Source organism: Callithrix jacchus, chromosome 1 (assembly GCF_049354715.1).
Source record: "Callithrix jacchus isolate 240 chromosome 1, calJac240_pri, whole genome shotgun sequence".
In the NCBI taxonomy this organism is placed as follows: Eukaryota; Metazoa; Chordata; class Mammalia; order Primates; family Cebidae; genus Callithrix; species Callithrix jacchus.
Genome location: NC_133502.1, coordinates 185315741 through 185328437, shown reverse-complemented (window position 1 = coordinate 185328437; position 12697 = coordinate 185315741). Strand labels below are relative to the sequence as shown.

The 12697-nt window shown below is 54.8% G+C and overlaps 1 protein-coding gene across 12 annotated transcripts in view; it reads right to left on the bottom strand.

Moving 5' to 3' along the window:
- Positions 1-10504, bottom strand: part of TRAF2 (TNF receptor associated factor 2) — a 31882-nt gene extending 21378 nt beyond the window's left edge. The window contains exons 1-6 of one of the 12 annotated variants that reach the window (XM_035263664.3): positions 10377-10402; positions 6976-7056; positions 4054-4129; positions 3728-3946; positions 2973-3051; positions 1934-2032 (exon numbers count right to left, since the gene is read on the bottom strand). In XM_035263664.3, the coding sequence (XP_035119555.1) occupies positions 1934-2032; positions 2973-3051; positions 3728-3915 (366 nt within the window). In that variant the 5' untranslated portion in view covers positions 3916-3946; positions 4054-4129; positions 6976-7056; positions 10377-10402. Of the gene's footprint in view, positions 1-1933; positions 2033-2972; positions 3052-3727; positions 3969-4053; positions 4130-6975; positions 7058-7131; positions 9855-10376 lie in introns of those variants that run through there. The other 11 variants (XM_078332409.1, XM_035263654.3, XM_078332419.1 and 8 more) reach the window with 11 other exon arrangements.
- Positions 10505-12697: the final 2193 nt, after the last annotated feature.

The following is a 12697-nucleotide window of genomic DNA, read 5'->3' as shown; positions in this document are numbered from 1 at the left end:
TGGGGCAGGGAGTGGGAAAGGAGAAACCCACAATAATGCAGGTCCAACTCCAAACCCAACAGTCCACACTCCAGGGTCTGGCTGAGCAGGACACCCCAGCCCCTGCCTGGGCAGGAAGCTCTCCTAAGTGCAGACAGCCAGGGTTCCAAGCAAACAGCCCTCACAGCCTCACCAACCTGGGGCTGAACTGGATGGTATTAAGGTGCCTCCTCTCTTCGAGATTCCGATTACGACTCAGTACTCACGGAGCAGTGACCCTTGCCCCTTCATTCTACTTCCTGTCTCTATGGATGTGACCACTCCCGGGACGTCACATAAGTAGAATCACAGAGGATTTGTCCTTTGGTGGCTGGCTTGTTCCACTCAGTGCAATGCCCTCAGAGTTCATCTCTGGGGAGCATGTGTCTGAATCTTCTTCCTTTCTAATCTATGCCACCAAGTGCACAGATAACACTTTCCGTATTTATCCATTCATCCGTGAACACTGGGCTGCCTCTACCTGTGGGCTCTGTGGACAGTGTTACTCCCGGAATCCTGCGCAAGGATCCCAGAGGGAAACTTCTTAAAGGGCACTCATTACGATGAGAAAGAAGACTGCATAGCTTGGTGAGCTGCAGAGGACTAGAAACTATAGGTTAAGTTTCCCAATGCTGAAAAGTTGACATGAGACTCACACTGAAACCCCCAATATGCCAATGAAGGAAGGTGAGCCCGCCTCACCTGGCACACAGGGACAAATGCATTCATTTCCAAGTGAAGTGCGGGCCCCTGCCTATGTTACTGGTTGGAAGCCTTTCTGTGACCACAGGGCAAATGTGTCTATTATTTCTGCTATCTCCAGTGTCAACACAATTCAAAATAAGAAATCCTTTGTGGACACAGGAGACACAACAAAAACTCCCACCAAACTCAACAGCTGCAGCACCGGTGCGCAGCAATCTTCCTGCCATTCCTGGGAAATGCTACTGCTTTGATAACCACGGTCTTCCTGGGGCTCACACAGGCACCTCCCACCCTCACAGCCACCCATGATCAACAGACAAGAAACCTGAGGCATAGAGAGGGCTAGTACCTCACTGGAGGCCACACAGCCCCAGCTCCATGGTGCAGGTCTGTGTTCTGTTCTACGTGTCTTTTTTTTTTTTTTGAGACAGAGTTTCGTTCTTGTTACCCAGGCTGGAGTGCAATGGTGCGATCTCGGCTCACCGCAACCTCCACCTCCTGGGTTCAGGCAATTCTCCTGCCTCAGCCTCCTGAGTAGCTGGGACCACAGGCGTGCGCTACCATGCCCAGCTAATCTTTTGTATTTTTAGTAGAAACGGGGTTTCACCATGTTGACCAGGATGGTCTCGATCTCTTGACCTCGTGATCCACCCGCCTCAGCCTCCCAAAGTGCTGGGATTAAAGGCATGAGCCACTGCGGCCAGCCTTTCTTTCTTTCCTTTTCTTTTTTTTTTGAGACAAAGTCTCGCTCTGTCGCCAGACTGGAGTGCAGTGGCGCAATCTCGACTCACTGCAACCTCTGCCTCCCGCATTCAAGCAATTCCCCTGCCTCAGCCTCCTGAGTAGCTGGGACTACAGGCATGCGCCATCATGCCCAGCTAATTTTTGTATTTTTTAGTAGAGACGGGATTTCACCATGTTGGCCAGGATGGTCTCGATCTTTTGACCTCGTGATCTGCCTGCCTTGGCCTCCCAAAGTGCTGGAATTACAGGCGTGAGCCACTACGCCCGGCCCACTACATGTGTTTCTAAATGGAGAAACTCTAAGGAGCAGCTATGTCTTTTCCTCCACAGACATCAGACAGGCTTCAGACCCAGCATGAGGAAAGTACAGGCCAAGGTCATAACTGCTTCGGGGTGGACTCGACCCGACTGCTGGGGCTGCTGTCACCATGCAACATGCAGGCTCTGAAGAGCCACCTGACTTTACCTCGTATTCCTTCAGGGTCCCCTTCCAGGTACACCCATCACTGGGACAGACGGCCGGCAGGCTCTCCACCTCCCTGCGGGCAGCATTGTCTGGGAAGGCCTAGGGAGAGGAACAGCCCTCAGGTTAAACCTCCACCCGGCCTCCCTCTGAAACTGAGGCACACAGGGCCACGCATCCAAACCAAACCAAACCAAACCAACTCCGTGTCGCGCCACCTTCCTGGGCCACCCTGGGAGCAAGGATGGCTCCCTGAGGACTGACTCACCTTGATGCCAAAGTTTCCAAGCCCTAAACTTCCCAAATCTGCTAAGGGACAACTTCTGAATGCATTGTTGTTTTTTTTTTTTTTTTGAGAAAGGGTCTCACTTTGTAACCCAGGTTGGAGTGCAGTGGCATGATCTTGGCTCACTGCAACCTCCATCCCCCAGGCTCAACCAATCCTCCCACCTTAGCCTCCCAAGTAGCTGGGACTAAAGGCATGTGCCAAACACACCCAGCTGTTTCTGTTGCTGTTGTTGTCTGGGTTTTTGTTTTGTCTTGTTTGACATGGAGTCTTGCTCTGTTGTCTAGGCTGGAGTACAGTGGCATGATCTTGACTCACTGCAACCTCCACCTCCCAGGTTCAAGCAATCCTCCTGCCTCAGCCTCCCAAGTAGCTGGGACTACAGGTGCACGCCACCACACCCGGCTAATTTTTATATGTTTAGTAGTAATGGGGTTACACCATGTGGGCCAGGCTGGTCTCAAACTCCTGACCTCAGGTGATCCACCTACCTGGGCCCCCGAAAGCGCTGGGATTACAAGTATGAGGTACTATGCCCAGTCTCTGCTAAGTTTTTAATTTTTTACAGAAACAAGGTCTCACTATGTTGCCCAGGCTGGTCTCAAACTCCTGGACTCAAGCGATTCTCCTGCCTGGGCCTCCCAAAGTGCTGGGATTACAGGTGTGAGCCACTGTGCCCAGCCCCACCCACGTTGTTAAAGGAAATTCCAAGACGTTTTCTGTTCAACATTTTTAGCTTCAAGATATTTTACTTACCGAACTGCTTTCTAAAATAGAAATGCCTTCTTCATATATGCCCTCGTGAACACACGCAGCACAGTTCTGAGGCCCAGAGCTAGTGGGAAACAAAGAAAATCCCACTATGAAATGTAATGCAAAACGTAAGTGAACACCACTTGCTTCAGGTCAAAAACCTAGCTCCACACCATGGTTTCTTTAAACCTTCTCATCTTTACTGAAACCAACAGCAAGCATATGTTAACTGTACATTTTTTTAACCCCCAGAATTCACAGTACAATGTTTTTAAAGACTTAAAGTAGATGAGAAGATTTCAATCCTGACAGGAGTACCCAGGGCATGACCTCCTGAGGCCAAATCATTCCTTGTGTGTGAACAAGGCCTTCCTAAAAAGCCAAGGGCGCCTGCTGCAGGAGCTCAGGTGTTGCACAGCTGCACTGACCTGCAGAGGCCATGCCTCTCAGACGGCAGCTGTCTTACCTGCCTAGAGCAGCCAAAAAGGGAGCAGGAGGTGGAGTTTTCAACTTTCTACTACTCACATGAAAAATACTAAAAAGGTAAAATTAACTGTAATGATTATTATATCTAACCCCATGTATCCAAAACAGTATTTCAAATTGTTATTTTAAAATTATTAATTTTACATTCTTTGTGTTAAACCTCAGAAAGCCAGGCAGTATCGACACCTGGAGCACATCTAAGCCGAACCCGGCTGTGCTGGGCAGTGTGGCTCAGCACCAAGGCCTCCTCCCAGCCTGCAGGTCCCGCGCACCTGAGGATGCTGGCCAGGCAGAAGGAGCAGTAGCGGTGGCCACACTGCGCCTGGAAGGGCCTTCGCAGGACGTTTCTGCAGGCAGAGCACAGGTACTTAGCTTCCAGTTTGGTCCCCAGGAGGGTCTTGGAGAAGCCAGGCTGTAGCAACTCCAGGGAGCCAGGGGGGGTCACGCTAGCGGCAGCCATGAGAGCTGTGACTCCCACGAACGACGGAGCCCTAAGGAAGAACACACAGCATGCTATACCTCAATTCCAGAACAGTCCTCCTGAGAACACCAAACTGACCAGTAGCAGGCAAGGGTGAGGGGTTAGGTCCCCACTGACCTGCGGATGAGACGGAGAGGCAGAGCCGCAGAGCTTCGGGGAAGCCTTGGAGACCCTCGAGTCCCATCTCCCGCTGCTAGTATGGAAACTAAGGCTCGGTGAGGGCGAGGACCACACAGCTGGTGTCCACACACCCAACCCACAGCTCAAAGAGGCACGGACACACGCGCTTCCAGCCACTCACCCCTCATTCCCAGCTAGGTGCACAGGCTGTACTTCTGTTAACACTAACCGTCAGAGGTTCTCAAGACTAGGCTCTCAGTTCCCCCATGTAATAAGCACGTTCTAGAGTGGTGGACGCCTTCTAAAGCATATCTCACCAAACCCACTCGGCAGCAGATGCCCACCTGCCGGCAGAGGCCCTAGAGACACTTGGGAGAGAGCCATGCCACCAGAGCAGCCCTGGGGCAGGAGTGCAGCCACCTGGGGCTGGACGGTGCAAGCTACCTCTCGCTACCAGGCTTCCCCACTGCAGACGACGCACATGGCCTCAGAGTCCTCTGTGTACTAGCCCTGCCCTGGCGCCTGCTGTCCACTGGAACTCGTTAAGCCCCACCAAGGCGGCCATGGACGGCCTCAGCACCCTGCACCATGCCCTCTCCTCTGCCTCTCTAAGCACCAAGGCCACCCTGTGCCGTGCCCACTCTCCCTGCCTCTCTGAGCACCGTCCAGCCACCCCTTCACCCCACCCTTCCTCCTGGATTAACTGGGATTCTTCCTCCTTCAGCCTCCCGGGCGGAGACTCCATGGGGCTCCACTCTCCTTACAGAGCACCCTCAGGCAGGCCGCTCTCCCTGCCACCGAGCTCCTGCTCTGTTGAGAGGGGCCTGCTCAGGGCTGGGCTGATGCTGAGGACAGAGGAAGGGAACAATGTGGATGTCTAGACCCACTCACCAGGCAGAGTGGGCAGATAGGGAGGGCAAGCAGTAACCCAGGACACCCAGGGTTTCCTCGAGGCCTCACTCTCTCTCGGCTCTCGGCATCAACATCACCCATGAGGCTTCTCGGGAAAGCCAGAGTCCTTTAGAAGGGCAGGCGGGTGAGCAAGGACAACCAACTACAAATCTCCAAATCACACTTTCTCCTGTCAGCATTTTCATGAGAAAAAGGTGAGACAGGCACTCAGTCCCCCCAAGCCCTGTAAGCAGTTTGGGTAAAGCTTGAGTCCAAAGACCTCAAAGCTTCTGGTTGAAGTGAAGTTAGTTCACACATGCTGGCCCCACAAAGCACAGGGAACTTCCACAGCCCAGAAGCCCATGAGAACAGACTCGAAACACACTGGACGGCAACCCTAGAGGCTCCCCAGGTAGCAACAGGGGGCTGCGGATGAGAGAGGCAGACACATGCGTGTCCACAGCCTCACACGGGGAACCAGGCTGGGCGTGAAGACCTGGAACCCGCTGCTCCCTGGCAACGGTCTCCAGGGCCTTCCTGTGTTCCTCATGGAACATGCCTCGCCTGATGCTCAGCTGCTATGCTCCTTCCAATGGCAGCCTGTAGGCCAAGCCAGCTCTAAGTATGCTCTGACCCCAGTCCCAGCCCCTGAGAGCCCAGTGAAAGAAGGTGGGGCTGGGGGCATCTCTCTAGCAGGAAAGCAGTCTTATTTCAGGGAACTAGGGACAGCCAGGGAGGGGCTTCCAGGGCTGCCACACAGCAGGGGCTCACTCCTAGAAGGTGGACTCCAGGCAGGGCAACCTGGGAATGGGGAGGAAGAATAGTGCATGGTGTGGGCTGCAATCCCCAGGAGGCAGCCCAGGGAGGCAGGGACTGAGAGTGGAGGGCGGCCTCCAGAGTCCTCTCCCCAGAGGGCAACCCTCGGGGTGGCATTTTATTTACTTAAGGAATGATTTCTCAGAACCATTCCAACTTTTTTTTTTTCTGAGACAGTCTCATGCCCTATCGCCCAGGCTGGAGTGTAGCGGCACAATCTTGGCTCACTGCAACCTCTGCCTCCTGGGTTCAAGCAATTCTCCTGCCTCAGCCTCTTGAGCTGCTGGGATTACAGGTGCAAGCCACCACGACTGGCTAATTTTTTTTGTATATATATGTATTTTTCTTTTGAGACGGAGTCTCACTCTGTCACCAGGCTGGAGTGCAGTAGCACGATCTCTGCTCACTGTAACCTCTGCCTCCTGGGTTCAAGTAATTCTCCTGCCTCAGCCTCCCAAGCAGCTGGGACACAGGTGTGTGATATCATACCCAGCTAATTTTTGTATTTTTAGTAGAGATGGGGTTTCACCATGTTGGCCAGGATGGTCTCAATCTCTTGACCTCATGATCTGCCCACCTTGGCCTCCCAAAGTACTGAGCCACCATGCCTGGCCAATTTTTTGTAATTTTAAATGAGGTTTCACGATGTTGGCCAGGCTGGTCTTGAACTCCTGGCCTCATGTGACCCACCCACCTCAGCCTCCCAATGTGCTGGGATTCCAGATGTGAGCCACTGTGCCCAGCCCATTCCACCATTTAAAAAACAAACACATTCTACCTTTTTCCTCCAGGAAGGACAGTGGATACTGACTGCTCTGTGCCCGGACACCAGCCCCAAGACGGGAACCTTGCTGTGCTACTGGCTGACGCCTCCAGGCAGGTCAGCTCAGCCACAGGCCCTAACACCGTACACCTGCTCTGTCTTTCCAAGGCCCAAGTTGCCAAAAGAGTGTCCTGGAAGCTTTGAGTAATTTGCATCCTTGAAGAAGCACGGACCCATCCACCAGCCAGAACGGCAGCAGAAAGGCTGTGGCCACAGCAGTGAAGAAAACGAAGTCCCACAACGTGGCCCTGACATAGCTGTGGGGTCACCTGGTCCCAGGACTGCTTGCCTGAGAGTGGCTGACCTTTCCCAGAAGGCCCAGGACTGGCAAGTCTCAAAAAGAACCAAGAGGCCAGAACACTGCTGAGGCCCCTCCCTCATCCTCTCACCTCTGCTCGGGTTGCTGCCTCAGAAAGGTCTTCCTCTTCCCAGCTCTCAGGACTGCTCCGCCATTCACCAGGGTTTGTCACCTACAAATCCGGGAGGCTTTCATTTTTCTTTACAAACAGGGGCTCGCTATGTTGCCCTAGCTGGAATATACTAACCATTCACAGGCATGATCGCTGCACACTACAGGCTGGAAATCCTGGGCTCAAGTGATCCTCCCGCCAGTCTCTCAAGTGGCTGGGACTACAGGTGAGTGCGCCTCCATGCCCCAGCTATCCAGGATGCTGTCTGAGCCATTCCTTGTCCAATCACAGGCCAATCCCACTGGCTCTGCCCTCCATGCTGCCAGCACTGGCCCCTTTTCTGGCCTCCACCCTGCCCTCTGCTCCTCCTTCACACCCACATCATAAGGGCACCTCTCACTGAGGGCTCCCTAAGAGCATCCTGAGCACTGAGAAGGCAACCCAGCCACGGGGTTTAGCCCCATCTGGTCATGTCCCCACCCCATCCTCAGGATGCCCCCGATCCCCCCGCTCTCCTGTTTCCTGAATGCACTGAACCCTGAACGCCTTTGCCCTGCTTGGAAGAGCCCCCAGTGCTGGTCCCTGTGGATGGGCACACCTGCCCCATGGCAACCCTGAGGTGAGCCTAAGAAACCTGCACCCAGGACAAGGCCCAGCAGCCTTCCAATACTTGTCTCCGACCTCCATGTAATGTCCCCAGATCTCAAAAAGTGGAAGGAAAGTTTACCTGTAAACCCTGAAAAAGGTCCACTACCAGCTGGGTGAGGTGGCTCACACCTGTAATCCCAGCACTTTGGGAGGCTCAGTGGTGGATAACCTGAGGTCAGGAGTTCAAGACCAGGCTGGCCAACATGGTGAGACCCTGTCTCTACTAAAGTATAAAATATTAGCCAGGCATTGTGATGTAAGCCTGCAATCCGAGCTACTTGGGAAGCTGAGGCAGAAGAATCGCTAGAACCTGGGAGGCGGAGGTTGCAGTGAGCCGAGATTGTGCCAGTGCACTCCAGCCTGAGCAACAAGAGTAAGCCCGTCCGAAAAACACACACAACAAAACAAAACAAATAGAAAAATACAAAAAATTAGCCAGCTGTGATGGTGTGCACCTGTGGTCCCAGCTACTCAGAAGGCTGAGGTGGGAGGATCACTCAAGCCCAGGAGGAGGAGGATGCAGTGAGCCCAGGTTCCCAACCTAGAGCGTGGCCTCCAACCCCCACCCTCAGGCCTCCCTCTCCTCTGCCACAGACACTCCTCACAGGCATGGCCTCACATGACCATCATGTTGTCCTGACACAGTGGGAGGGGCAGGGATCATTATTCCTGTTTCCAGATGAAAACAATCCCAGAAAGCCAGGCCACTGCAGGGAGCCCGGTCCAAGGCCCCTGAGGTCCCACTAATGACCACACTGCACTCTGGGGTTCTTTGTGCTTAGAGACTCCTTAAGTATTTTATTTGAATCTCATTTATAAATATATTTTAAGAACTAACGAAAACCACCACGAAGACTCAGAAGTGCTACACCAAAACTTTACCACACTTCTGACAGTACCCCAGTCTGTTCCCACTTTGTAATAAAACTTGAGGCCAGGTGCAGAGGCTCACACCTATAATCTCAGCACTTTAGGAGGCCGAGACAGGTGGGTCATGAGGTCAAGAGATTGAGACCATCCTGGCCAACAAGCTGAAACCCCGTCTCTACTAAAAATACAAAAATTGGCCTGGGGAGGTGGCTCACATCTATAATTCTAGCACTTTGGGAGGCAGTCAGGTGGATCGCGAGGTCAGGAGTTCGAGGCCAGCCTGGCCAACATGATGAAACCCTGTCTGTACTAAAGATACAAAAAAATTAGCCAGGTGTAGTGACGGGCGAGACTCCATCTTTAATAAATAAATAAATATCTTTTTTAAAAAATACAAAAATTAGCCGGGCGTGGTGGCACGCACCTGTAGACCCAGCTCCTGTGAGGCTGAGACAGGAGAATTGCTTGAACCTGGGAGGCAGAGATTACAGTGAGCCGAGATCATGCCACTGCACTCCAGCCTGGGCAACAGGAGTAAAACCCTGTCTCAAAATAAACAAATAAAACTGTAATTTTGGATGTAACCCCATCTTTTTCAGGCTGAACATAATACCAAATAGAAGCCTGGTAACAACTAAACGCCTAACAATTGTTCATACAAAAGTATCAAACGCAAGTGTGGCAGAAGAGGAGCTCTTGAATCTTACTTTCATGCACAATACATTTAGTTTCTCTTATTAAAAACTAGGGCAGTTAACAGAAAGAGACTGAGTTACAGTGCAGTAACTCTGTCCCTTCAAAATCATGTGGCCACACAGCAGGGTCGGTTCTCAGTTTGAGCTTCCCTTGACTTGACCCGGACAAGACTCCCTCCTCCTCCAAGCCCCATCTTCACGAGCTGTCAGACAGAGCTCCTCGACCCTACACCCTGAGTGTGGGCTTGGCGCTCTTCCGCACTGACCCTTAGCCCTCAGGACCTCACAATGACAATTCCAAACACCTAGTTCTGGCCCTGACCGTTCCCCTGACCTCAGGCTGCACGTGGCCGCCTCCCGAGAGCCCATGGGTGCAGTGACTCCCTCATCTTGGCCTAGCAAGCGCCAGCCTTCGGCTGCTCGGGCCAAATTCTTGCACATTCCACCCCCTCTTTTTCTCGGCTCTACCTTCCACAAACACCCCTGCTACTGCCAGGCCCGGGCCCCGTCCGCCGCAGCCCATCCCGGTACCGGCTCCTGGCTGCGCCCGGCCCTCCCAGCAGCCAAGGAGACTTTTCACCCAGGCTCAGACCGTGTCTCCCCTCCGCTCCGACCCCGGCGGCTCCCAAGCCGCTCAGCAGGGCCGGCTCCGCCCCCAGCCCCACGGGTTTTCCCCGACCAGGGCTGGGGGACGCGGGCAGCCTTGGCGGTCGGAGGCGCCCCGACCCGCCCGGGCACGCAGCCGAGTGAGGACACGGGGCTTCGGGGACCTTAGGGGCCCACACCTGAGCGTGGACGGGGCGACAGGGCGCGGGGGAGGGGCGGGCCCGGGACCGGGCCGGGTGGGCCGCCCACGGGCCTCAGGCGAGGCTGGGACCCGCGACCCCGCGCGAGATCCCTGGCCGTGCCCCGCGCTGCTCCGAGGACGGCCGCGCGCGTTCGCGAACTTTCCCGCGCCAGAACCGCTTGGACTTGGTTTCCGGCCCAGCAGTTCAGAGAAATCCCCTCGGGCCGGCCCCGCCCCCGTCCGACTGCCTATCCCGCCTCCCCGCTCCCGCTCCGGCCCTGGGTCTTCCTGAGAGGCGGCCGTGCCCGCGCCCGCTCCCGCGCCCAACCCCGCACCCGACCCCGCGCCCACGCCCGCGCCCGACCCCGCGCTAGCCTCACCCAACGGTCGCCGCGCGCCCGGAACCGAAGGCCCGCCCCGCCACCGCCCCCGACACCGCCGCTCCGCTGATAGACGGACAAGGGAGCCAACCATAGGAAGCCATAGCGAGCGCCATTGGCCAGATGCCGCCCCGCCCCCGACCGCACCTGACGGACCGAGGCGGCAGCCAACCAGCGAGCCCACAGGAACCGCAGCGGGCTCCGATTCGTCCGCGCTGAGACCGCGTGTGTGCTTAAGCCGCTCTCCACTTTGGGCTGGAAGATCAGGCGCTGGTGCGGGTTTGCGCCGCGGGGGTCGCGCCAATTGGGTCCACGCAGGTCCCTTCTCCGGGTGCGGCGAGGCCCTTGCTTCCCCTCCCGCGGCCCCGCGCGGAGACCTCTGCCGCAGACCCGAGAGGAGAGCCGGGAGCCCAGGCCGGGCGGGACCGGTTCCCACGAGGCGAACGTCGCGGGACGCGGGCCCTGGCGGGGCGGCCGCATCTGCCTGACACCTGCGGGTCCCTTTGCTTCCCCCGGTGCCGGGCGCAGAGCGGATCGTCCGTTTGGGTTACATTTATGAGAAACAGGACCAAAAGGATACTGCACACTTATGTAAGGTATTAAGGATATGCGGCCTCCTTTTGGGGTGAGGAATGTTCTGCAACCAGACAGTGGCGACGGTCGCCCGAGGTGGCCCGCGTGCGAATCCCCTGGGTTGTGCACGTTTATTTTATTTTTATTTTGACACAGAGTCTGTCTCTGTCACCCAGGCTGGAGTGCAGTGATGCGGTCTTGGCTCACTGCAACCTCCGCCTCCTGGGTTCAAGCGATTCTCCTGCCTCAGTCTCCCGACTACCTGGGATTCCAGGCACGCGCCACCACGCCTGGCTAATTTTTGTATTTTTAGTGGAGGCTTGGTTTCACCATATTGTCCAGGCTGGTCTCCATCGCCTGACCTCATGATCCGTCCACATCGGCCTCCCAAAGTGCGGGATTACAGGCGTCAGCCGCTGCGCCTGGCCTTATTATTAATATTTTGAGACTGAGTCTCATTCTGTCATCAGGCTGGAGTGCAGTGTCACAGTCTTGGCTCACTGCAACCTCCACCTCACCTCCCGGGTTCAAGTGATTCTCTTGTCTCAACCTCCTGAGTGGCTGGGATTACAGGAACGCACCACCACACTCAGATAATTTTTGTATTTTTAGTAGAGACAGGGTTTCACCATGTTGGCCAGGCTGGTTTTGAACTCCCGACCTAAAGTGAAAACACAATCTGTGGCCTCCAGACACACAAATGAAAACAGTGTCCTTGGCCGCGAAAACAGTGGCTGTTCTGGGAGTCCTGTGGGCTTCATGGGGGAGGCAGTGCTGTCATCTGCCCAGAAGGCGGCTGCAGCAGGTTCTCTCTGCTGGTGCAGGGGCTACCACTGAGTATATCACCTCCTCTCCAGCCTGCGTTTGGTGAAATGGAGACCTTTCTCCCCGCTTTGCAGAAAAGGAAACATTCACTCAAGGGGAACCCTTGAGTGGCTGGTGCTGTCCCCAGGGGACAAAAAGAAAAAAGGCCGAGCGAGGTGGCTCATGCCTGTAATCCCAGCACTTTGGGAGGCGGAGGCAGGTATCCTGGTCAACATGGTGAAACCCCGTCTCTACTAAAAATACAAAAAATTAGCTGGGCATGGTGGCAAGTGCCTGTAGTCCCAGCTCCTTAGGAGGCTGAGGGAGTAGAATTGCCTGAACCCAGGAGGCGGAGGTTGCGGTGAGCCGAGATCACGCCATTGCACTCCAGCCTGGGTAACAAGAGCAAAACTCCGTCTAGAAAAAAAAAAAAAAAAAGAAATCGAGACCATGGTGAAACCCCGTCTCTACTAAAAAATACAAAAATTAGCTGGGCGTGCTGGCACCTACCTGTGGTCCCAGCTACTCAGGAGGTTGAGGCAGGAGAATTGCTTGAAGCCAGGAGGCAGAGGTTGCAGTGAGCCAAGATCGTGCCACTGCACTCCAGCCTGGGGCCTGGCAACAGAACAAGACTCTATCTCGGAGAAAAAAAAAAAAAAAAAAAAAATATATATATATATATAAGTTAGCTGGACATGGTGGTGGGTGCTTGTAATTCCAACTACTCGGGAGGCTGAGGCAGGAGTTAAGCCTACTCCAGGCATTCAGACCCTGAGAGCACGGGGACTGCTTAAGGATGGAATGCTTTGGAGTTATGTAATTTACCAGGCCATGCTGTGACCCCAGGCTTGTCCCCAGGCACCAACGCCACATTGCATGCAGGTTACTTGGCTTGCAGTTGGAATTCCCCTCCGCAAACCCACATTCCTGGGATGGCAAGGACT